The sequence below is a fragment of the Acanthopagrus latus genome, chromosome 5 (genome assembly GCF_904848185.1).
Source record: "Acanthopagrus latus isolate v.2019 chromosome 5, fAcaLat1.1, whole genome shotgun sequence".
In the NCBI taxonomy this organism is placed as follows: Eukaryota; Metazoa; Chordata; class Actinopteri; order Spariformes; family Sparidae; genus Acanthopagrus; species Acanthopagrus latus.
Genome location: NC_051043.1, coordinates 8,336,385 through 8,360,113, shown reverse-complemented (window position 1 = coordinate 8,360,113; position 23,729 = coordinate 8,336,385). Strand labels below are relative to the sequence as shown.

Here is a 23,729-nt window from a genome sequence, read left to right as displayed (position 1 = left end):
ATTTCAACAGCATGCTGAGCACGGCTGTTGCACTGGTCCTTTTCCCCCAGCTGTAGAAACAGCTTTCTGGATTTAATTGGATGGTGGGCACACTGCGCTGAGAGGTGAGAGGCTTAGTGCTGAGAGTTAGAAGGTCTAACTAAGGGATGTTAAACTTAATTCCTAGAGGGACCCCTGAATGCAGGATTCTATGCTGCCCTCTGCTCCTAATAAGTTAATTAGCTCAGCGCTGGGTCAAGAGAACAGAATATATTTCACATGGAGCATATTAACAATTACAGTCAATGATATCTTGCTGCTGTATGCCGTATGTAATGCAGCATTCATTTGGGCTTTGATAAGGGTACTGGTTCATTGTGGGGGGAGGGATTCTCTCCCACATCCTTTTTATTGATTTGAGTAGAGGGTTATTGACTTGTACAGCAACTAAAACCAAGAAAACCGTGGTTGTGCATCGTAACTCTAGTACCATGAATTTTGCTCTCCAGGAATGCATGAATTTTACCAGCTTATGAAATGTGAAAAACTATAATTGTAAACTGAATATCTTTGAGTTTCAAACTGTGATTTATAGAGCAAACAATTCATTGATGCATTAAAAATTTAAGCATATGTGCCAACCTTGAGGCTTCAAAAAGAGGATGGATTTCATAGCTAAAGTGGGGCTCTGGGGGTCCGAACCCCCGAAAACAAAGAGATTCAAGGACTGTGTTTCCTGCATTTTGGTGATATTTAAAGGTGCAATATGTAATACCGGCCATCTGTCAAATTCATAATAAAAACAAACAGGGGGCAACATATCACCACAGCAACCACTAACCGCTGCCAACTGTAACTGCTGTTAGATAGTTAGCTCAGTTAGCCAGCAGCTAGCATCGGCAGAGTGTTGGCGTTTGGAGCTGGGACAGGCTGGGGCTAGCTGGCTGGCATGCTAACTTCAGTAGATGTATTAAAACACAATACTTATAGGTACATTTTTGTGTTTTCAATAAAAATCATTACATATTGCATCTGTAAAGAATACAAATAACCAAACAACAACATTTCTATGTCAAATAATTTCAATTTTGCTTTGTAAGTCTCAGAAAAACACAGGTTGATTCACCATCTAGTGTTAACTTGCATAAATCTGCGGTGTAAAGTGATTTTTCTCATTCATTCATTCACTTTCTGCTCCGCCCTTTGGAGAGTCTGTGTCTGTGTTTGACAGCCTCTCTGTGGGGATCGACGCAGAGCAACTCCCACGACTGAGAGAAAAAACTAACGTGGCCGATTTGACATCCCCTTTCGTTGCATAAGAAATGTGCATTTGTCTCTCCAGGGCGTCTGAAGCTGGTTTAACTAATCTTTCTCCTCTCCATTTCGAAGTGATAAAAACTGTCATAAATCAGAAGAAATATAAGAATTCTGCTCAGGAGAGGGCAACAAAAAATGGGGGAGGGTTGGCAAGTATGCAAACAGGTTCTGTTACTTACACATCATGTCTGTGCTTACTGTATGTTTGCTCGTTGTTTGACTTTGCTGTGCTGTCCCACAATTAGCTCTGCTTTACTGCCCATGTCTTCTTTCACTATTCACTGTAACTGACATGCCTTGCATCATGATTGTTGTTTTAAACCTGTTTCTAGCTTTTAGGCTGCCAACTGTGCATCCGGCCAGGGAGAAGGGGGAAGGGAAGATTAAAAACTAGCCTCTTGGCTAATTCTGGCAATACTTACAGCAATGCTAATGAATATTCAGTGTCTCTGAGAAACAAAGGGTTCCCGCACGCATCAAACAAACTAGCAGGACAACATCAGCTCTCAAAGGTGATTCATTTTCTGAACTAACTAAACCTGGTGCGGCAATGTGATGTCTTTCATTCAGAGTATAAAGGAGACAAATTTGCCTTCCTGCAGCATCTCCATGCTTCATCTTTTTGTTTGATTTTGTTATATTCCCACCGGTGTTTAGTCCAATTTGATTAGAACTGGGGAAATATGCATTAATATCACTTATTACACTCAATTCTTGGAGCGGGTTTTTTGGGGGAGAGAAGTGATTATCAATAGATTTCCTGTGGGAAAGACTCAGTCAGCACTCCCTATCATTTGATGATGAAGATGTTTCCACTGACAAAAAGTTAAACGCATGTCTTCATAGTCTTCCTGCCTCCACTGAGGAGGAGTGTCAGTTTAGGATGGACCACTAACTTGATTCATTCTTGATGATATTTTTGTATTTTCAGGCTACAATTTATGGCGTCATTCCTTTGACAGGTAATGTATGTAATATGATTGACTGATTCAGTCATGGTGCACCAGATTGGATCTGTCACAAGCTTAAATAGAAAGAAAAAAGTACTACCTCCACAAGTTAATAAAATGGTGGTGGAAGTCATAAAAAAAATGGAACTACCGGTAGATTGTGCCAAAGTGCTGATGTTAGAGACAATCCTCTTATTGCCCATCGAGGGTCTTTGCCCTGCACTGTGGTTGTTTTGCTGCTTAACCTGTGCAAAGCACTTTACATGCGCCCTGTAAATTTGCCGCATTATCCTTTGCGTCTCCCATTAGACGGTTTTCACTGTGATAGTAGTTTTTCAGCTCAGGCACTGATAATAAGGGCAGAGGTTGTCTAATCTTCTTCTCCCTCGCTCAATCACTTTTTCACTCGCTCCCTACGGCAACAAACATATTTTGCGGTATTGCTGGATCTTTCCATTTCTGCTTTATTTAAGATTCCACACAGTGTTGTCTATAGTGCTCAATGTATCACTTACTTTCACATTGGGTATCTTCAAAGTGAGATTAAACTCTTTTTTTGAGATCAGAATCTGACTATTACAGCTTTAAAGGGGCAGTGTGTAGTTTTAGAGAGGAAATTCTGACTCTGACTGAATTTTTATATTTACAACTACTACCTTACTATCGAGGTAGTAATACAAACACAGAAATACTTATATTTTTCCATAACTGAAAAAAAAAAACAAGCTGTTCTCGGAGGTAAATAAGGTCCCCTGAACACTGTTTGAAGCTAGAAAGGTTGCAGGGTCTGCCAACTATAAAGCAGACTAAAACCGTATCAAAGAGTGTTGTCAGTTTATTTATTTAGTTTATTTGGGCCTAAAAAAACAAGTCAATGAAGATCTTTCTCTGTTTTTGAATTTCTTCCCCCAAACTACATACCGCAGTTTTCACTGGGCTGAACTGCTACAGAGCCTTTAAAAGAACTGCAGGTTTACAGCATGTTAACCATCACCATATTTCAGGCTCAGCTGTTCGCAGTGAGTGCTGTATATACTGTGCGCGCTGGTGCTGTCAAGAGCACTCCCAAAGGAGAACACCAGTGTTTCTAACAGCATTCCTGCTTGCTGGTAACCACAGGTCATTTCTACTTTCAGTCAGGTGTCAGTTTTGTCCTGTTTATATGTTTGCTCCCCGGTCTAACATCATCTCCTTCATCAGATAGACATGCCCTCTGCCCAGACACCAGCAGCATGATATAGTGACACGCACCTTCTTAAGCAGCATGTAGAAATAGTGGACCACAATGTGACAGGATCCAACTCATGCTGCACGTCTTGGATGGGCTGAGGAACTCATTTCTACCATGTGATAGCGAGCCTAACTGTGTCAGCTTGGGCTTCATGTCCATTTAAAGCAGTTGTATGGAAAGGTCTACGGAAAAACCGAGTAGAATCTCCTCTCTGGAAAAAACAATATTTACTGTGCGTGGGAGTCAGTAAGCATTTTATTTCTGTTACCCGGTAACCTCGCTGGCTCCTTCACCCAGCTACTTCCAGTAGCTTCTCCGAGTTGGCACATTGTCAGCACAGTGGCAGCAGAAATATGCCGCTTTTGTGACACTAAAGGCAGTCCACCTTGTCACAACACAAAGTAACCCTTTAGTGGTGAGAGGCATGGCACACAGGGGTGGAGGAACAGGGTTTTAGAGACCACACTGTGCCCCACAGCACCGGGATCAGTGGAAAAATGCCACTGACGTGGCGTGACGAGGACACTGGCTCTGGATGCAACTGTGCTGCGAAGCGAGGTGATGAAATGCTGCTGATGCAGGTGTATACCGCCAGCCAAGCCGGGGCAGGAGGAGCAGGGGAGGAGCAGGATTCATTGCTGTCTTTCTAACGAGGCCATCCTTGGCTATATTGCGATCACTGCAGGGACAGATCCCAGGGGGTTAAATGTGGCCATTGTCTTTTCGTCTGTGTGTGTGTACAGTGAATGCAAATTTTCAGTTTGAAGATCTGTAACAATTTGCGGCTCCGACTACATTAGAAGGAGAGGCTGTGTGAAATTGTTTTACAGGTATCACTTGGGGCAATGCAGAATCACAGTCTCCATATGGTCTGTTTAATTTAACTCCAGAGTGTGAGTGCGTGCAGTAGTATAGAATTATTTTTCATTTCTATCTCAACTTCTGCCCCTTATCTTCCCCCCCAGACAAAAAACTTTTAAAATAGCGGAGATTATTTTTCAATTTCCCACCTTGCCTCTTGGAGAGTATACATTCCCCTGTCCTCATCAGCCGACCAGATATCATATATTCCCTGGGTCTCCATACAGTTTAACATTTATAGACATGATTATGAATACTATTATGTGGTTTAGTGATCGAAATGAGAAGTATTTCCATGAAACAAGTGTGTAATTACTTATCTGTTTTGCCTGTGGTTTCCTCTCAGCGCCACAATCAATTACTCTCTCCTCAAAAATGATAAATAATGAGGAAAGCTTGCGGCTAAACAGATTTCAGAGAGCAAATCCAATACTTCACCTTGGAGAGAGTGGAGGAAACAGCTGAAGCAAAATGGATACAGTAATGAGTCCCCTGTTGTATCTTAATATGTGGAGGTGCACTGTACTGCGCTATTTGATTTGCCAGAGCACTTGTACTTATACTCTGGTGGGCTAAAGATAAGCATCTGTACGCTTTATTATGATCTGGCTTGAGTGTTAGTTAGCAGGGCATCTCAAAACTATCAGTAACAGTCAATAAAATGTTGCTCAGTTTGGCCATTCGCCAACTGTTTCCTTGGTGCAGTGCTGCCAACATGCAGGGCTCCCGGACACGGCAGGAAAATCCATTGTACAACTTAACATTTTCATCGGTGGCACAGCGCGCTTAAAATTTGGCAGATCTGATTTTGCAAATCGGAGAAACTGAGACATCGCAACTGTAGAATTCAGTTCCCTTCATTTTGAACTGGCCTACTGATCAGCAGAGTTAGAGGTGCCTAATTCACATCAGGACACTGTAATTAGGATACAGTGATTTCCTACAGGAGACACAGACTGACCTGCGTTGGACACATTCAGTTAGTAGGGAATTAATTTTGCAGTTTAGTTCAAACACTTAACTAACAAAAACAAGAGAATTTTAGAGTAACACTGGAAGTTTTTGTATTACGCCCACACTTCTGTCCGTATTCTGCACGCTCCCTCTCTCTCGTCCACTCTCTTGTAATTTACATAAAATTTAAATGTATTTATTTGTTCTAACTATGGAGATTATTGCAATTTCATTCTTTTTTTTATTGTTTTTTGGTTTAGTTGTTTTCCTGTGTTATTTTTTTCTATCCTTGTGTGTTGCGTTTTACTTCCCACTTCCTGTCCTTGTGTTTCATCCCGCCCTTTTTGATTTACCTACTGGTTTCACTTGTCTCCAATTAGTCTTTCCTCCCTTGTGTATTTTAAGTCTGTGTCTTTTCTTCTCTCGTCATCTGCGTTTGCTCCCTCCGTCTTTCTCAGCATTCCATGTTTTGTCCTCCGTCTCTTTCTGCTTTGTTCTTTGATTTTACTGGTTGCCTTTTTGTCGCCTGTCATTTATTGCCTGCATTTTGATATTTTGGGAATGGGCTTTGTAAATAAAGCCCATATCTCTTTTTCCAGTTATACAGTTATCGCTTGTGTTGTGATTTAAATTAAGAAAAACATTTATCTGCACATTTAGTCCTGTTCACATTTTTTCCATAATGTATTGCAAATTTAAATTAAAGTGTATGGTTGAGTTTATTTAAATTATGTACAGGTGAACCTAAATGAAAAAGCTGGGCACGTGAGAGTAACCACATTAAAAAGATAGTCTGGTTCTCTGGAATGTGCTCCTTTAGAATGATTTTTCATATAGGTGGCACTTCAACCACAAGTCTAAATAATAAAACTTGAAAATCATAAACCAGGATTATTGTTTATGACTATAAATATTTCAGGGTGGAACTCAAATCCAGAGGCAACTTCTTTTCATTTTCTTTCAATAAAAATATAAATTTCTGAGGATTCTGCAGCCTTGGCGGAAGTATTCACTCTCTGAATGTTCTTTTTGGATGGCTATGCACTTAAATCAGGGAAGGCAGTTGGCCATCAAATCTCAAATTTCCAAAGTAATCAAAGCTTGCGCTTCTTCCACATCAATTGGTACTCTCTTCATCTTTTAATATATCAGAAAAAGCGCATTTTCAAAAATAAGTGATACACTGATGATTTCAAGCTAAGGGGATTATGCAGAAAGCGTGTCTTTTTTGTACCTCGCAGTTATAAAACAAAACTACATCAAAGATACATCAACCAAAAGAAAGGGAAAATGTGCTGCCTTTAGTGTTTGTAGATTGCTTTTGGCAAAAAAAAAGACACTCAAGAAAGAAAAGAAAAGAAAAAAAGAGAGAACATCCTCCGGAAATTTATGTCAGAAGTGGATGATTGAATTTGGAAGCCACTGTAGCCTTCAGCTCTCGCAATGGACAGGCGTCTGTGTCCAATCACTCCTATTGTATAAGTCGTATCTCTGCGCTGCATTAACAGTTGTAACTGTGTTTTATAATAAGATCTCCATTGATTAGTGTTACCATGACGGTAATAAACAGTAAATTAAACAGCAGACCAAAGACTCCCCTGCTGAGTGCTGGGCTGTTTAATTAGTAAACCAATGAGGAAATCAAACTAAAATCAAATCGATAGCTGGGAGAAATGTGGGATAGCGCGGCGAGATTATAATTTACCTCACAAGCCGACAGCAACCGCCATATGTCACAAGGCAGATCAAACGATAAGCAAGGCCAAGGACAGGTGGAATTCCAGCGTGGAAAGATCGACACTCAGCTGCTGTTTATTCTCCCGAAGGAACCTCCGTTTCACCCTCTCTTAAACAAATATTCCCACTCATATGATAAAGATCAAACCTGTGATACCTGAGGAGATGGAGGCCAAGCGAAACACGTCAGGCTGTCGGTTTGGTGCCACGGGTTCATACGGTGATGAGTCATCCATGTCTCCGCCTGAAACAACAGTGAGGATGACAAAGATTCATTAACACCCATGCGGATGACCTTCAATGCACTTTGTCTTCCTGGCAAAGCAGATCATTTGAGCATTTCAGGCTATCAAAAACCGTTACAAAAAAAACATGTGCAGGAATGCATTTTAGATCCAGTGTCCTTATAAAGACACAACAACAGAGAGGACATTCAGTTCACGTTTCCTTTTCAGAAACACTTTTTATTTTTGCTTTGATAGATCAAGTGAGTGCATGTTTTGGATTTAAATGTAATTTGCTGTGGTGATGTAATTTCCTATAATTTTTTTCATAGGGAAGACAGGACGTTCTTCATGGTCACATCATTTCCTCTGGGAAAGAAGATGTGCTCCTGCTGTGGCTACATTGAAGGACCAGAGCAGGAGTAGTGACTCTTCCCTGTTAACAAAGTGTTGCCAGAGACATTTGTAAAAAAAACAAAAAGCAAAAAACAAAAAAGTCCAAATTTAAAAATCAAATTAGCACTCCACTGACTGAGTCTCCCCCATGTGCCTGCGTCTCTGTAGGCCCTAATCCCGCATTTAAAATTCATAGCCATTCGGTGTGATTGAGACAAACCCTCCAGTGTGTAATAGCTTTGCATTCTGATCCCAACAGAAACACAGTGAGGGTGTTGTGAGGAGGAAGGTTTGGAGGCCGCTGATACAAACGAGAAAATCCTAAACCTGTTGGTACAAGACCGTGCTTCCCAGACAACCAATCAGTAGATACAACCAACTGATAGCGCTTTGTTTTTGTTTTGTTTTTTTCAGAATGCTTTTTGGGAAAAAGATGCTTCACGGTGATAAAACGTTGTCTTATACGGCTGCCTAGATAGGAATAGATTGGCCTAGAATAGGCCAAGCTGCTGTGAAACGTGTATTTGTGTGTGTTAACACAAAGTAGTGCCCTGAACATAATTTATCATCAAATAAGAGTCAGCAATCAGGAATAAAAGAAAACATAACATCAGCTTTGTGTTGATATTTCACTGAAAGGGGAATGCACATTGCAAACATTGTACGTGTCTTTTAAAGCAGACATATTATTCTCATTTTCAGGTTGATGATTTTATTTTGCTGAAAGCACTATACATTTCAGTTTTCTCATGCTATCCGGTGTTACAGCCCTGTGTTCCCCCTCTGTCTGAAATGCTCTCATTTAGCTAATGCCTCTTTTAGGGCCCCTCCCACATAGCCACGTTCATCTGATTGGTCAGCTCGCACACGCCTGACCCAGCACCAACAGCAACATAACAGCTGTGCTACATCAGTTCTTATATGCCAAACTAGCTTCTAGGCCTAAATTATGTAAATGTGTGAGAAACCTCAAAGGAACCTCTGACACTGCAAACTTTGACTTCCTTAATTTTCAAGATCTTTTACATGCACAACAACGCATATAACACACTGAAAGGAAAGGGGAAAAAGACATTATAAGTAATATTATAATAATAATAAGTTTCCTTAAGAACTAATCAAAAGCACAGGAAGATTTGTAAATGTGCGCTGGCACACAGTTAAAAGGAATGACTAGGCTTAGAAAATGAAGCGAACAGGCAGTTACTAAAGGGAATTCTCTCTCATAATTCATCCGAAGGGTAAAGAAAAACCGGCCGCAGACTTGTGTACATCTGCAGAGTCATTGTTTCGGGCCAAGCTCCACACTTCACCCTGTCTATCAATATTTACAATCATAACAAGATAGAGCGGCTCAGCTGGCCATTCTCTGAGCACATATAGCTATCGACATCTGGCACAGTTGAGGATCGTCTGTGTGCTTGAGAAATAGAGGGGAAAAAAAACACAGAGCAGAGGAGAGTCGGACCAGAGACACAAAGGCGAGGGAAGAAAAGACGAGGGAAGAGAAGAGAGAGAGGGAGGACTTGCAAATGAAGAGAAAAATTACATGAAGATTTAAAGTTTGCATGTTTCTTTCTATATTTTTTCTGTTTGCCTTTGCGTCACCCACGTCTCTGTTCATGTTTTTTTTTTTTTTACATTTCTGTCAAGAGCAAGGGACCCGTGGCCGCTGGACTCCAGATCTCTCACAATGTCTAATTACAACAATTACCTTCTAAAGCTATAGTGCTTTAGAAGCCTCTCAAGCGCTCAACACTAGCACTTACCGGGCAAACAACCACCTTAACCCTCCTGCTATGTCTTCTTTTTTCATGGCAGACACGCAGCTATTGTGTATTTTCAAAAGAGAGGCAAATATTCCACAGGAAAGTCTGATGCTGCTCCCAGTAAACCAAGAACATGTTGTACTGTCGAGCAACATGGAACACAGGATGCTCCATCTCTTGCCAAAAGCAAAACATCTCGTAATGAGGTTGCTTACCATTTTGTCTGGGCAGCATCGCACATTAGAGAGGCTTCACTGCACAATCAGCCGGGAATCAAGCCGTATTAAATATAAAGCAGAACTGTACAGTGTGCGCTGTGTTCCTCCCATGAAACAATCATGTCCAACCACAAAGGCAGCAGTTGATAATGAATATTAAAAGCTTATTTACATGGATGTTACAAGCCGTGCTGAATCGTTAAATTGCAAAACACACTATAATCACACACAGCCCTAGGATGTTAAAAACCTCTCAGCAGGAGGCCTTGTTGCACTGTGTTAGAAAAAAAAAACTGCTCTTTGACAGTCACCCTGGACCCAATTATGCATTCATAATAGAAAATTCTTCCCAGCTGTTTAGCGATAAGATGTTTTTAGCCACAGGGCAACAACTTATCGCTGTAATTAAGCCTCCGTTTGACTTCATTTGCTCTGACAGTGTGGAGCATGACCGGCACGGCTCAGACAGACAATCAGCTCTTTTTTTCGTAGTTACAGCATGAGAGGAATGCTGCTTTTAAGTGAATTCACGGCCCTCTCTTCTGCCATAAGGGGTTTTATGAAGCCGTTGGGCGCCATCACTCATCCTTTTCATATGCATTATCAATGAAGCTAAACTCCTGAGGTGATGGAAACTGTCATATGGATTTTTTTTAGTGACATTCTTGGCAAAACGTTTAGTGCTTGAAGCAAAGTCAATTTTAATAAATGTCATTCACCTTGTTTTGTTTTTTAAAGGTGCCCTATACTGATGGAGCTCCTGTTTAATATTGATTTATACTGTATATTCATTTTTGCTGCAGGCGGTGCTGGAAAACACATTCCTGTTACATAGCACATTCTTTGTGTTTAGATGATAGTACTATATTGCAATGCTATCTTTGGTAATTATATACAAAAGAAAGATTAGCACAGCCTGAGCAGCCTGGAGCACAGCCGGAGGTCCTCAGCAGAGCCCCGCTGGTTATATACAGACTCGGCTGGTAACAAAAGGTGACCAAGCTTCCACTGTCGGAGCTCCTAAAGTTTGCAAATGAGCTGTCAGCAGAGATAAGGCTAGCCAGAACACTTTCCTCTTTTAATCACTTCTCAAAGCACATTTGTATTCTATAGAAATGTACCAGAGGTAGCACCAGTGGAATATGGGAATTCATATTTTTATTACATTGGGGTAGATGCATTCATCTTTCCACACCCATAAAGTTCTCGTTTTCACCAAAGAAAAGATAAAAAATGAATGGAGGGACGCGGCAAATGCATCCTCATTCGAGTTGCGCTTAACAGAACACAAGTTGGAGCACAAATTCAGTTAACGGCTCAGCTTTTGAAGTGATATTGACATTTTAAACTCAATTTCAAACCATACAAATAGAATATTGGATTAGCTCAGAATAATATTTCAAGTCACAATTCCAATCCAGCATGGCGTGGTGGGCAAACACAGCTGAGAAAATGAGTGCTGAAATCTCCAGCCTTCCCCTTGGCTATGCGACTGTAATGTTAATACGAATAGTTACACACTCGCTTAACTAAATCAGCTTTTTAATACCTGGTGTCAGGTGCTAAATGTTGAATAGGGTGTAAATCCTGCAAAACTTAAGTAAAAACGGCTATCATCTTTATGGCGGAGCAGCATATTGGGGAGAACATTAAAAACAGGCAGCAGCAGTTGCAGCCCAATTTATCAGCCTCTGCTCACCATTTTGTACTTGATATCAACATGAACAAATAGAAGCACCGTCATTTTGGATGTTAGAAATGTGCGGCAGCTTGAATAGCCAATATTCAGGAACTCACTGTAAACAAGATTAGTGCTGCTGCACTGGTAACAGATGGATGACAACCCAAAATGATTTGGAGAAACATTTTCTTCATGCAAAAGTCAACTTTTAAAAAAGAAGTAGGTTATTTTGCTTCTATAAAATGTCTTTCCATCAGACTAGAGGAAGAAAAAGTTCCTAAAACACTAGCTGTTTTTATTTAAATCTAGTTTGCCTATTTACACATTAAATCTAAGAAAAAAAACTTGTAATACAAATCATGATGTCTTAATGCAACTAATCAATTGGGAACGTTTAAAGGGGCCTTGGAGAGACACCAAGACGAGGAGCTCCAGACACTGCCAGCATTAAACAACAATGAAACAACAATTCTAAACCTGGCTTAATCCAATTCAAATTAGCATATATTTAAATACATAATGCTTCATATGCATCTATGCTGTATACTTGTTATAACAGCCATCTTAACCTAAGACACCTGGGGAAGTTTGGTGGTGATATATACCAGTTAAAATTGTTACCTTATTCAGAATTGTTTTGTCTAAACATGTATGGAATTGTGCCACATATGTGTTTAAAGCCTGTTTTCTAATAACACGTGCACACAACAAACTCTCCAGGTTTATTCTGATCTACATTCTGAAAGTTTTTTTTAAAGGATCCGTTCACATTCTTGATCGATCAATTTAATTATCATTTCTATTCTTACAAACATGGTAAAACATTTTATTGTAAGTTATGTGTTCTGTATGTATCATATGTTATTATTGTATGAGCATGTTTTGGAGACACTGATGTAGTGTCCTCTAGCGTTGCTTGTGTGTTTTTATATAAATACACTTTTGACTGTTCATCTGTTCTCTCATGTGAACCTGATGCGTTGTTGTGCAGTGTAACTTCAGACTTGTGGAGAGCAGGTTCGCCTGAAACATCCCTCCATTGCTGCATTAAAATAATTTGGACATTAGAGCCTGGCGGTGTGTGGGCAGTCAATTTGTTTCATTTTTTCATGGTTATTGATAGTATTTTCTCATTAGTGGAGTAATCATAACAGATGCACAAATTCCCCTCTGTAAAAAAAAAAAAAAATAAAATAAAAAATCTAATCTAATATGTCAACAAAATGAAACCATAACTTTTTACCTGGTTTTATCTGATGTTCAGATTTCTGTTCTGGAAATATATGCGAATCAGCATGAATTTAACTATATGATGTTTACTATATGTACAATATGCTTTAAATATTCACATATTTAATCACAATATTTCAGAAAACGTACGACTTAAATAAATAACCTTCTTAATCTTATTAACTGAGGACCTTCCATGGTTATATCTATACGTTCAAAGTTTCAGCCCCACTCACCTGTAGTCTCTCCTGTATAAATAACTTGTGTTTGACTTCTGTCCTTTGAATTCTGACAGAAAGAAAACTTGGCTGACTTACTTCATTTAATTACACAGAGAAAAGTGTGACACATACAGAGAGAGAGAGAGAAAATGAGAGAGGGGAAGAGATGTTGACAGCTGCTGGGTCTGGTAGTCTACTTTCTGCGCTGCACATTCATTCGGCACCGTGAGAAACCTTTCTGCCAGGAGTGAGTCTTAATGCCCACATCATGACAGTATTCACTGAGCAGAATGGGCCGTCACTCAATCACTCTGCCGCCTGATAGAGAGCCTGAGAACTCACTCGGCCCTTCATTTCAGCCGCGCTGTCACCCTCCATACTGTTCTCACGGTGAATGGGAGTCATCTCTCACAGTTCACCTTACAGTATAGAAAATCATTAGACAGATTTATGGGGACAAACAGTGCCTGTTTTGTCGCCGTATTTCACTGATCCTTTTCGCATTTTGGGATGAGAGATTAAAAGGGGAGAATGAAAAGGACGGGGAAGGGAAAGCTCTGAAAGGCCTTATTGATCACGTCCAGAGGCTATCGACAGGTCCCTTCCTCTGATGATAAAGTAGCCACCTAGCGAGTGCCGACTGTGTCTCCAGCGCAGGCAGGGAGAAGCAGCGAGGACATATTCAGCATGCAGGAGCCTGCTTCCCCTCTCCCCTGACATGCAGGGCAGGCTGGAAAAATGTTCTGCTTATGACAGTGGATGGCTAAGGTAATGGCCGGTGACTGCTACCATTGCTCATAGTAATGATGGTTTCACCCAGGAATACTGTGTACCTTTGTAACCCCCCCTCCTCCGTGGTTTCCCCTCATGACTCTCTCTTTCTTCCTCTCGCTCTTTCATTCTATGGTTTTCTCCGTCTCTTCCCCCCTCATCATCTATCCATCGTGCCTGTCGTCACCTCCTGTCCCCTCTCTGGCTCTCTCCATTTCTCTGCTAGTCTATCATGATGTGCGCAGCATTCCTACGCACTGCCCATTTCATCCACCTTCCCACGGCATTAGGGGCCAACCTGTGGTGTTAGCATGACACAGTGACATATTCAGAAGGTGACCTTTGCAGCGGCGACACTCCGGAATATGGAGAAAATAAATCAGTCCACTACAACTGTCTGATATTCTCGTCCGGTCTCCTCTCACAATGAAGGGACTGGTGTGGAGCACTGGTGGAGCCCCCTCCCCCCCACTTTCTCTCTCTGCAATAGAAGTTGGCTCAACTAATTAAAGTGCTCTGAAAGGTCCGCACAAAAGATCTTCGATTTCCTACTTTGAGACCCAGGCTATGTTTTCATAGCTGAGGCTGTGAAATAATGCATGTTGGAGGTGTGAAAAGTATCGTTTAAATGACCAATTCTGCTGCAAACCTACAAGGCGATACTCACATGAGGCCCAGGGCACAATTGAAAGAGAACCACAGCTGCCTATACATTATCCCCGTGTGAAGCAGCCAATGTTTCTTTCTTAGTAATTACTACTTTTATAGATTCAAACTGCAAGACCTCATTGCTTACGCCGACACAGGCTCATTCAGAGCAGAAACCCCCCATTATCCATCAGGAATGGCTGCATTGACACATTGAATTCAGCTGCCATTTTCCGTTAGAAAACACAATTAACATTTCATCAGTAGCACCATTACTGATAACGCAAAGAGCGGCATTATAATACCCTTTAGCCTTTCGGGGCAGTACAGTAGCCTTAAGGCTGGCAACAACTGCATGGTAATTCAGAAGGAAATCTGACCCCCACATAGCCTCAGGCTTTTTTTTTAATTCAGATTCCAACTAGTAAATGATACATTTAAAACATTTAAAATGCTGCAGAAACACAGTGTTTCCAACAGCTGCCGGAACGTGTCAAAAAGAAACGCCTCTGCTATTATTCAAAAAAGACACACCAATTAACACAACGACTTGAGATTCGACTTGGACTTGGAAGACAAAGACTCATAACTTGACTTGACACACGGCGACTCGAATGACTTGTCCCTGTTCATTTTATGTTAGAGTGTTTCAATTATTTCCATGGCGGCGGGCAGGAACAATAAATCCCCACACACATGCAGCTTAAGACCCTGAAGTCTGCTCATAACTGAGATATTGTGTTTCACGTGGTGGTCCGGCTGTCAGTTCAATGTGCAAAATTTAAATAGACAAAATATGTTGCAACACCTGTCACGTTCACCCGTTCACACTGACGGCGGAGGCTGCCACGCGAGGTGCCAGCCTGCTCAGCGGGAGCGATACAGCGCTTCCTATCTAAAGTGCCCCGTGATATTTTTATGCTCAGCCATTCACACAAACACGCACACACCTATGAAACATCTATCGGGAGCAATTTGGGTGTTCGGTATCTTGCCTGAGGATACTGTAGCTGGGGGATCCAGGGATTGAATCATCCACCTTCTGATCCAAAGAACCTTGAGTGGTTCCAGCCCTGGTTCAGGATTCCCTCCCACTTTTGGTACATTTTTTTTATTGAAAAGAAATAAGAGATAAATAAGCTCTGATAGAGTTATTTGTTTGATTGAATGTGTTTTGCTGAATATATCATAATTACAACACAAACTAAATTCATTGTCTTGATGAGGTTTAAATAACTCAGCCAATAATGAAGCTCGGTTCAATCAGGTAGCCAGGTGGACTATTTTAATATTCAATCCTGGACAACTCTCCCTCTCGTTCCCCACTTCTGAATCAGCTTAACTCCTTTAATTAAACCAGTCACATCTTGGATTGATTAAATCAACCAATCATTTAATTTCTGTTTTCCTCTCTGCTGCTCTCAGCTGTCGTATCAGTGCAAAATTGCTGCGACCCTCCTCCACCTCTTTCACCTCCAGTTCATCGCATCCAGTGCCCAGGTCAGGCTCATCAGAGTCCACCTTATCAAATCCAGATCTTAGGCCATTCATCTTCATCCCATCACCACCACAAGCACCAAGGGGCGTCCTCTACTTCCCACAACTCATAGCCCACCCCTAATCTATAATAGTTCAGGATGGGGCCTAATCACAAGGAGTATTTCCTTTCTGATGTGCACATTGCAAGAAATATTAATTCATTCAGAACAAAGTCTCTCCTGATTGATCAAAGAAAAAACGACTCTGGACTTGTTTAAGAATTGGAACGAATTACTTGCGTCATATAACTGTTATCGAGTTATGCTGTCATTGTTTTTCTTAGCAGCAATTCACTTTGAAACAGCTTTCCCGGGCCGTCTGGGACAGGTTGACTCAGTGTTCTCAGGATCAAAGCCGAGCACGGGTAAAGCAGCTTTTTTGTTTCCGTTTTCCTCCTGAAGACCTGAGGTCTGCCTCAATTGTCACTTCATTTGAATCAGGGTTTAAAACATATGGTACTGTGGCTTTACATTAAATCAGATAGATATGTCTTGTAGCTAGTGAGTAACTATTTATTTGCCTGATGTTGTTTTATTTTGAATATATTTCTTTGCCCTTGTAAAGTGCTTTGAATTTGCCTTGTGTCAGAATGGTGCTATGTAAGATTCCGGCCCCTCACTGGGCTCAGTAGAAGGCTCTTAAGTGTCTGGACCTTGTTTGCAATAACCAACATCATTTACAGTTACGTCCCACGACACACAGCAGCCTTAGGGCCTTCCACCCAGGTTCATTTTATGGTAATTCTGGTTTGACAAAAGACTGAATGATTCATTTTACAGTCTCAAGGTGGACTCTATCTTCAGTTAAGTATGACTTGACTATGATTTGCAGTTATCAGACTGAAGGAGACGTGAATTCCTACAAGAGAGAGATGTACGAGGGATGCATGTCGATCTGTCTCACACAATGGTTTAAAGCCCGCGAATGAACAATGTCCACTTTAATCGGAAATTAATTTTGATAGCACACAACCGTCTGCAGAAACCAGCAATTACATGTACTGACGTCACACGACCTGAGTGGGTAATTAACACGCACCTCACACACAAGGTGACACCACATAGTCCCCTCTGTCCGTTATAAACCATTGTTTTCTTCCATGGCAACCAAGACACGCCATGAATAACCTCAACTGGACACAAGACTTTAAGATCTGCAACTAAAATGGCACATAACCAGGTACAAATATGTAGGTTTTTAAAGTAGTATAGTATGTACTCAATTTGAGCATTTATTTTTCTGACAACTTTTACTCCCTATATTGAAACACAAATGTCTGTGCATTCTACCCCTTACATTTAAAAAAGGCTCAGTACTTCAGCTTTAATGCATTTGAGGGGCACAATCAGTTATCTTTATTTTGTATTTTTGCACGCCGCCTTCCCAGCACCACAAGACTTTGTGAAAAGACATAGCAAGACAGAGAGGGAGACTCAAATGGGGAGAAAAGGTGTGTTAGTATCTCATATTTGCCTGTATTTTTGTACTTTCTCAATTTTTTTGCAGTGCTCGGGGCGCTTTACCAACCCAATTTGTCGGTATTTGACGTCCGGGGAATGAGACTCAACAGTCTTTCTGGTGCCTTTGCAAACAGCTCTGACAAATCCTACTGATTCTACCTTTAAGTTTAATAGTCTTTGAATTGTATTAATATGACGTGAGGTTTTCTCATGTCGACACTTTCTCATCACAAATACTAAACAAAATTAATTAAATTAAAAAAAACTCAGAAATATGAGTCAACATTTCTTTAAAGGACTGAGCTTGCACTGTTGCTAATGCAACCATTTTGTAGCTGAAGAACATAAATCAGCAGCTGGAGAAAGAGATGGAGCGGCAAAGTAACTAATTCGAAGGAGCAGATCTGTCCAAGGTTGCTGCACCTCTTTAACAGAGAGTCTTTATCTCTACAAGTGCAGCCCCTAAAGCAATTCAGATGATGAGTATTTAATGCCTTGTGGTCCTAATGTTGACATAGGCCTTTTGATCTGCAAAATAAAGATCTTATAGAACAAGTACGTAGTAATGTGCATATTTCAAATGCAGTCATCTCTTACAAGTGCAAACCACCTTGGATTGTACTTATCTTATCCTTCTTACATTCACCCATCAGTATCTGATGAGATAACATTTAATCCTAACCAGGTTAAAGAAGCACACGTGGCACTGTATGAATGCAGATTTATCTTTTTTCTCGATTATGCACATTCTGTGAAACAATTACCATATAGCTCTTTAATGAACATGTACAAAAGAGATATGTTTCTTTCTTACTTGCTTGCTTTCCTTCAGTCTGTTGAATAGGTTCTTGTGCACATTAACTGTCTCCTCTCCCACAGAAGACACTGCTCCTGGAACGCCTCGTCAGTAGCACCGCATTTAAATCTGGGACATCTTGACATCACACTACGTCACCAGGTCACACGTGAAGAAAAGTGACGTATTTTTTGAGCATTAAAGCATGTAAACCTATTCTGGCAGTAACCTGAAAATGAGCATAATATGTCTACTTTTAACATGACGCCTAATAGTGAACATGGTGTTCTTAATCTCGCTAAAGGTATCAAAATTTAAGGCATTCAATTTGTTTTCCTGTTCGTCCACCATTCACACATTTCACTGAACTGTTTACTACAAGATTTATTTGATTGTGTATTTAATTGAAGAATAACAGAATACACAGGAAATAAGTCGGTGTGCTAAAGTTGCCTGAGGCAGTGGAGTATTTGTGTGCTCTTTGTGTAGGGCCGGTCTGGGCATTGTTTCAATCCCAGTCCATCTCTGGTCGACATCAGCTTTCCCTTCACAGACACAATGGTTTAGCCCTCAAGCTCGCAGGCCCCCGGTCAACGCAGGTCATAAGAAACATGCCAATGCTGGAGCCTGATTTCTACAGTCTATTGCTTTCTATGCTTTTCAATGGCCCAAGGCTGCAGAAAAGTGGCCGTATGTGCAACGGGGCTAAATATGTTTGTCCTTAAGCCATCATGCATTGCTTCTCACGTAGAGCTTATCACATTAGAAGAAATTACACAGGTCTTCAACAATCTCTGCCCTCGTCTTTCATCCTCTTCCTTTCACCTTCCTGAGCTCCACTCTTCTTTTAATCCCTAATTCCTCACTTTCCTTATCTTTTCCTCTCATGTGCTCCTGCACTCTTCATCTTTCCACATTACCCACAAGAAAAATAAAACTTTCACAGCTACATTACACATTATCTAACCCAATTACTCCATCGAAACCTTCATGTTATGACCAGAAATCATTTTGGAGGTGGTTTAGCGCCATTTCGATTGGGTCTGCTGGGATTCAGCCCTTCGTGTTTGTTTCCAGAGATGGATGTTGTACATAGATTGTTTCCAGTTAACAAAAGCCTGCTTGACTGCACAATGGATCGTGATTAGATTAAAGCTGCACTGTAAGAGCTTTTCGTTTGTGTTAAAGCAGGTTTTATCTCTGAGGGCGACAGGGCCAAAACGGGACACCGCTGAGAGGCATTTATTCAGAAAGAAACACAGGCTCTGCGAAGGGCATACCGCAGGCACAGGAGGTCTCTATCCATGACAGCCAGACAACTTGCATGATTCATTCAAACACAAACACTTTGACTGATGCAGCTATTTAGTCGAGAAAAGAAGCAGAAGAAGAGGGAGAAAGAGGCATGGAGGGAGAGCAGAAAGATCCCTACAAAAGAGAAAAAGGAGCGAAAGACAGGAAGGGAGACAGAAGGCCTGGGGAGCATCCATGTCATTACATTTCCCTTGAACTCATGTCAGGGACCCTCTGCTACCATCAGTCTGATGAAGTGTAGCTGGTGCTATGAGCAGTCAGCCTGGCGAATCACTTCACGGATCACAACACAAAAACTCAGAATGCTCCGAGCCCAGCGACTTCGCAACATTCCCGCCATTAGCCCACGTGTCAAAACAGCTGAGTACATGTTCGTGTTTACGTGCCATGAAACTTGACATCGGTGTCAGAGACTTTGGCCACATGTGCAAGCGTGAAGAAATGTCACTGATGGGTTAACGTCCCCCTTTAGCCTTATCCCCGGGGCACGGCGTCGCTAGCAGCTCTGACTCAGTCCCATTTGTCTTCATATGAAACACTGTGTGCCTTTGACCCTTAAGGATGGACCGAGACTTATGTCAGACCAGGAGGCTGCTGCGTGCTCTACTGAAGGTTCTGATATAACAACTAGAGTGCTATTTTATGCCTCGTGTAAGTGGACACATAAGGGCCACTGGCCTACACAAATGCAACCTAATTACATGGTAATATGGAACACTATAGGTGAAAACCAATAAGTCTACCATAACAGGTCTACATGATGTAATCCTATTATAGATCCATTACCTTCGAGAGGGTGAGGAAAGTAGGAAAGCATATATTTTTCATCAGGGGCTTCTGGGTATCACTGTAAGAGGGCATCAGGGAATAAGGCATCAACACTGGGTGTGGCGAACAACCCACTTTCCTTTGCTCGGAAAGTACACTGGTGCTTGAGATCGGAAGATTCATTTAAAATAAATGTTATAATGCTGCAGAAGGCTCTAAGTCATACACATTAGTATCAGTAATGGTGTGTTACACAACTACAGACACACACACTACTTACTGCAGCAGTACACAGCCTCTTTTTGTACGCGTGGCCATGAGACACACGCAGAGCCCTGCTGTACATACCAGTATTCAAACAACAAAACCTTGAACATGTTGGAAGATGAATTCACAGCCACTGGGAGAATACAGAAGGAAACAAATGACACTGAAGGCCCAGATCGTTTATAATAAGGAGACTGAGAACAACATGAAATTTCACATGAATGCATCTGCAGTTTCAGAAAAAGGAGCTGCGCGACTCCAAGAGGTATTGTTATGAGTCTATTCATGGATCTGACATTGCCACACTGTTAAACATGATGTTGGATCAATTTTATGAAACAGAGAATCATAAAACCATCTGCCTCCTACCTTCAGTGAGCCCCATGTGGATGGTCCAGTAGTTCTGCAGACACTGCAGCTCCTTCTTCATGCCCCTCTTGCAGCGGCAGTCGTACAGAGGACTAACCAGCAGCACTTCCAAGGCAGCCTGGCACTCCCTGTTGTTGTCCAGCATGGCTTCCTTCTCCTTGCCCACAAGGCACTGGCGCATCACCCGGTACCGAGAGCTGCAGTAAGGGTTCTGGTTGCACATGTCACTCGCCTGGATGCAGTCCACCCATTCTGGCTGAGCTCCCGGCCCAGACCCAGCGTCTGGAGATCCTGGGGAATCGTTGGCCAAGGACATGGACAAAGCTGAGGGACCATCCAAGGAACTTGCTGCCTTATCTAGGTGGGGACCGGGAGACAGAGGGGGGAGGTGGCAAAGGAAAGTTGACATCAATGTGTCAAGGATTTTGTGTTTGTTCATGTGTGTGCAAGTGCAGGCACATGTTATTAAACCTGATTTTCATAGTGTGATGTCGATGCAACAGGTTGGACGTGGGACCCATGAAGAGGCTTGATGGCACTGACATGCCCACACAGGCAAAGGCATCCTTTTAATGAGACAGTTACATTCTTCACGTTCCACGTGAATCCTAAACATCTCTACATGGGGTCTTGTTACAGTGATTCACTCGTGCTAAGACGTAGTCACCTTAGTGCATCTTTAAAACACCTGCAGCTTTCAGTTTCCAATTAAATCCAATCAAAGGAGGACTTGATCAGTGACGGATATCAAATTATCGCACGTCAAACGAGCACTTAAAATATGTGAACTACATTTTGTTCACTTCTGGGTGACCAGAAAATGAGCTCAAAATGAGCAAACAGAGCAGCAGAGGCTCTCAGGTGTTGCAGTTTGACAGGAGTCAGGCAAAGTGCAGGAGACTCTGGTGAAATGGCAAGAGAGACCCCTTGTGGTGATGTGGAGCACTGAGCTTGAGAAAGGAAAAGGGGATACTGCATCAGAATCAGGAGAGAGTGACATGAAGTTACTGTGTTGTTAAACGTGAAAATATTTTCATGTGACGGATTATTTAAATTTTTGATTTGAAGCAGCAGCATTTACGGATATAGTGATAATTGTGTTGCTTTCCGGGAATATAGTGATAATTGTGCTGCTGCTGCTGCTGCTGAATTTTCTCATATTCAACCAAACACAAGAGTGCAACTGAAAAGACCTCCTATATTTCCCTGTTGCAATAATGAGCTTTCTATTTCTACTATGGAAGCTGTGGTTTGGTTAATGGATCCAAGAGAAGGGATTCACTCGCATGTGTCAAGTTCGATATGAAGCAGTGGGTGACAACTGAACACAATCTAATCAAAGCACCCTGCGAGAACATGAACGCCCATCAGTATTTCAGCACTCGGGGTGAATAAGAGGGAAAAGCCCCGGTGCGCTCAAACAACTCCCGCACGAGAAAAGTGGACACCAACCTGAGAAATAAAACGGATGATAACGTGATGTGTCTACATGACAGTGAACATTAATGAATTGCCAACATTTGCACGTCACATTTCAGATTTCACCTCTCACCTAAGAGCAGAAGAAAGATGTGGACGCACATCCACACAGTGTCAGACTTCATGTTGGACTCGGCGGCAGCGCAGATGAGTTAGGCTCCGGAAAGACTAATATTTCCACCTTGTGAAAGGTTAATTCCCCTCTCCGGATCCTTGACCCAGGCTGTAGTCTAACTGTGACAAAATCAATATCCTCATTAAAGACGTGGAGAAAAAGAAAAAAGAAAAAAGAAAATCCTCGAATCCCAAAAAATAATCCGCGATTTCTTTTTTGTAAGATTTTTTTTAAGGGGATTTTAGATTAACCACGGCGCAGGCAGGAAAATCCTCTGCTAATGCAACAAAAAAAATAAAAAAAAAATCAAATGTCAATCAATCAATCAGTCAATCCATGAAAGCAGTTTCTCGGGGTCCGTCTGTGCTGCGTTCATACCGACAAACTACTGAGACTTGATCTCTCCGCATTATAAGGGCTCAGGCTGCCCGCTCCAATTGCCCCTTGGAGACAATTTGTCCCTAAAACATCCCTTAAACTGGCGTAAAATGATCTGTCAGCTATGCCGATATCTCTAACGAGGTAGAAGAACTCATCTGAAAGTGCAACAGAACGCTGACTGGATTTTTCTTCTCTCCCTCTCTCCCCACCTCTGGCTCCCTGGAAGAAGAAAAAGAAAAAAGCTGTGCGCTCCTCTGGAGGGAGTGAACGCGTCTTTCGCACTGACTGCATGTGTGTCGAGGCATCACGGCACTTTATACAGAGGAGTTAGAGCCGGCCGGCAGAGGGCGCTGCCGGTGGGGACGCGGGCACATCGAGAGGCCCTGTAATAAATGTTACCTTATAGAAAAATGTAGCGGGATGTTCCTGTAATTTTCCGGCAGGGATCCGGCGGATGGCGCACCTTTGGTACCCAGCGGTGAAATGATAGTGACCTCACTTGGCCTGTGAGCTATTTCTTTGATCCCCGGGGGTTTATTGCTTTAGGGTTTTTTTTTTCTTTTTTGGTGGAAGCCTCTACATTTCTGTGATTCATGTATTAATTGCTCCTTCTATCACTGCTATCCGTTTCCACAGGGGAGTCTTTTAGATACAGCTGTAGGAGTGATGAGGCCACAACTGCAACACATCCAGGAAGGAAGTGGGAGGAAGCGGTAATAAGTACACTGGCTACTTGCAGTCTTGGAAAGAATATCCGTTCACCCAGCACATAGTGAGTCTTTTATTCTAGTATTTAAGGCCGCTGGGTCATCCTGGCTTCAGTCCCACAACTCATAGAAATGTGCAAATGATTTTAAGGGACAGGGTTCAAGGCTGGACCCAACAATGACGCTGAAAATGTCATCATTCATTTCAGCGAAACACTCCCCAAACACTGTGTTTCCTCTGATTGAGAGAAAGATTTTTTTCAAAAAAAAAAAACGAGCACAATGCCTCATATTATGTGCGCTCTCTGGAAGAAATAAGCCCACAATCCTCAGAATCTGCCATTTTT

At 41.8% G+C, this 23,729-nt stretch overlaps 1 protein-coding gene across 2 annotated transcripts in view; it reads right to left on the bottom strand.

The window, feature by feature from the left end:
- The window catches only part of LOC119019880 (GDNF family receptor alpha-2-like), a 56,791-nt gene extending 33,840 nt beyond the window's left edge, over positions 1–22,951 (bottom strand). For both annotated transcript variants that reach the window (XR_005075178.1, XM_037098825.1), the window contains exons 1-3: positions 22,253–22,951; positions 20,701–21,057; positions 7,187–7,273 (exon numbers count right to left, since the gene is read on the bottom strand). Coding sequence is in view for 1 of the 2 variants with exons in the window: in XM_037098825.1 (XP_036954720.1) it covers positions 7,187–7,273; positions 20,701–21,057; positions 22,253–22,304 (496 nt within the window). In the remaining variant the exon portion in view is untranslated. The remainder of the gene's footprint in view (positions 1–7,186; positions 7,274–20,700; positions 21,058–22,252) is intronic.
- Positions 22,952–23,729: the final 778 nt, after the last annotated feature.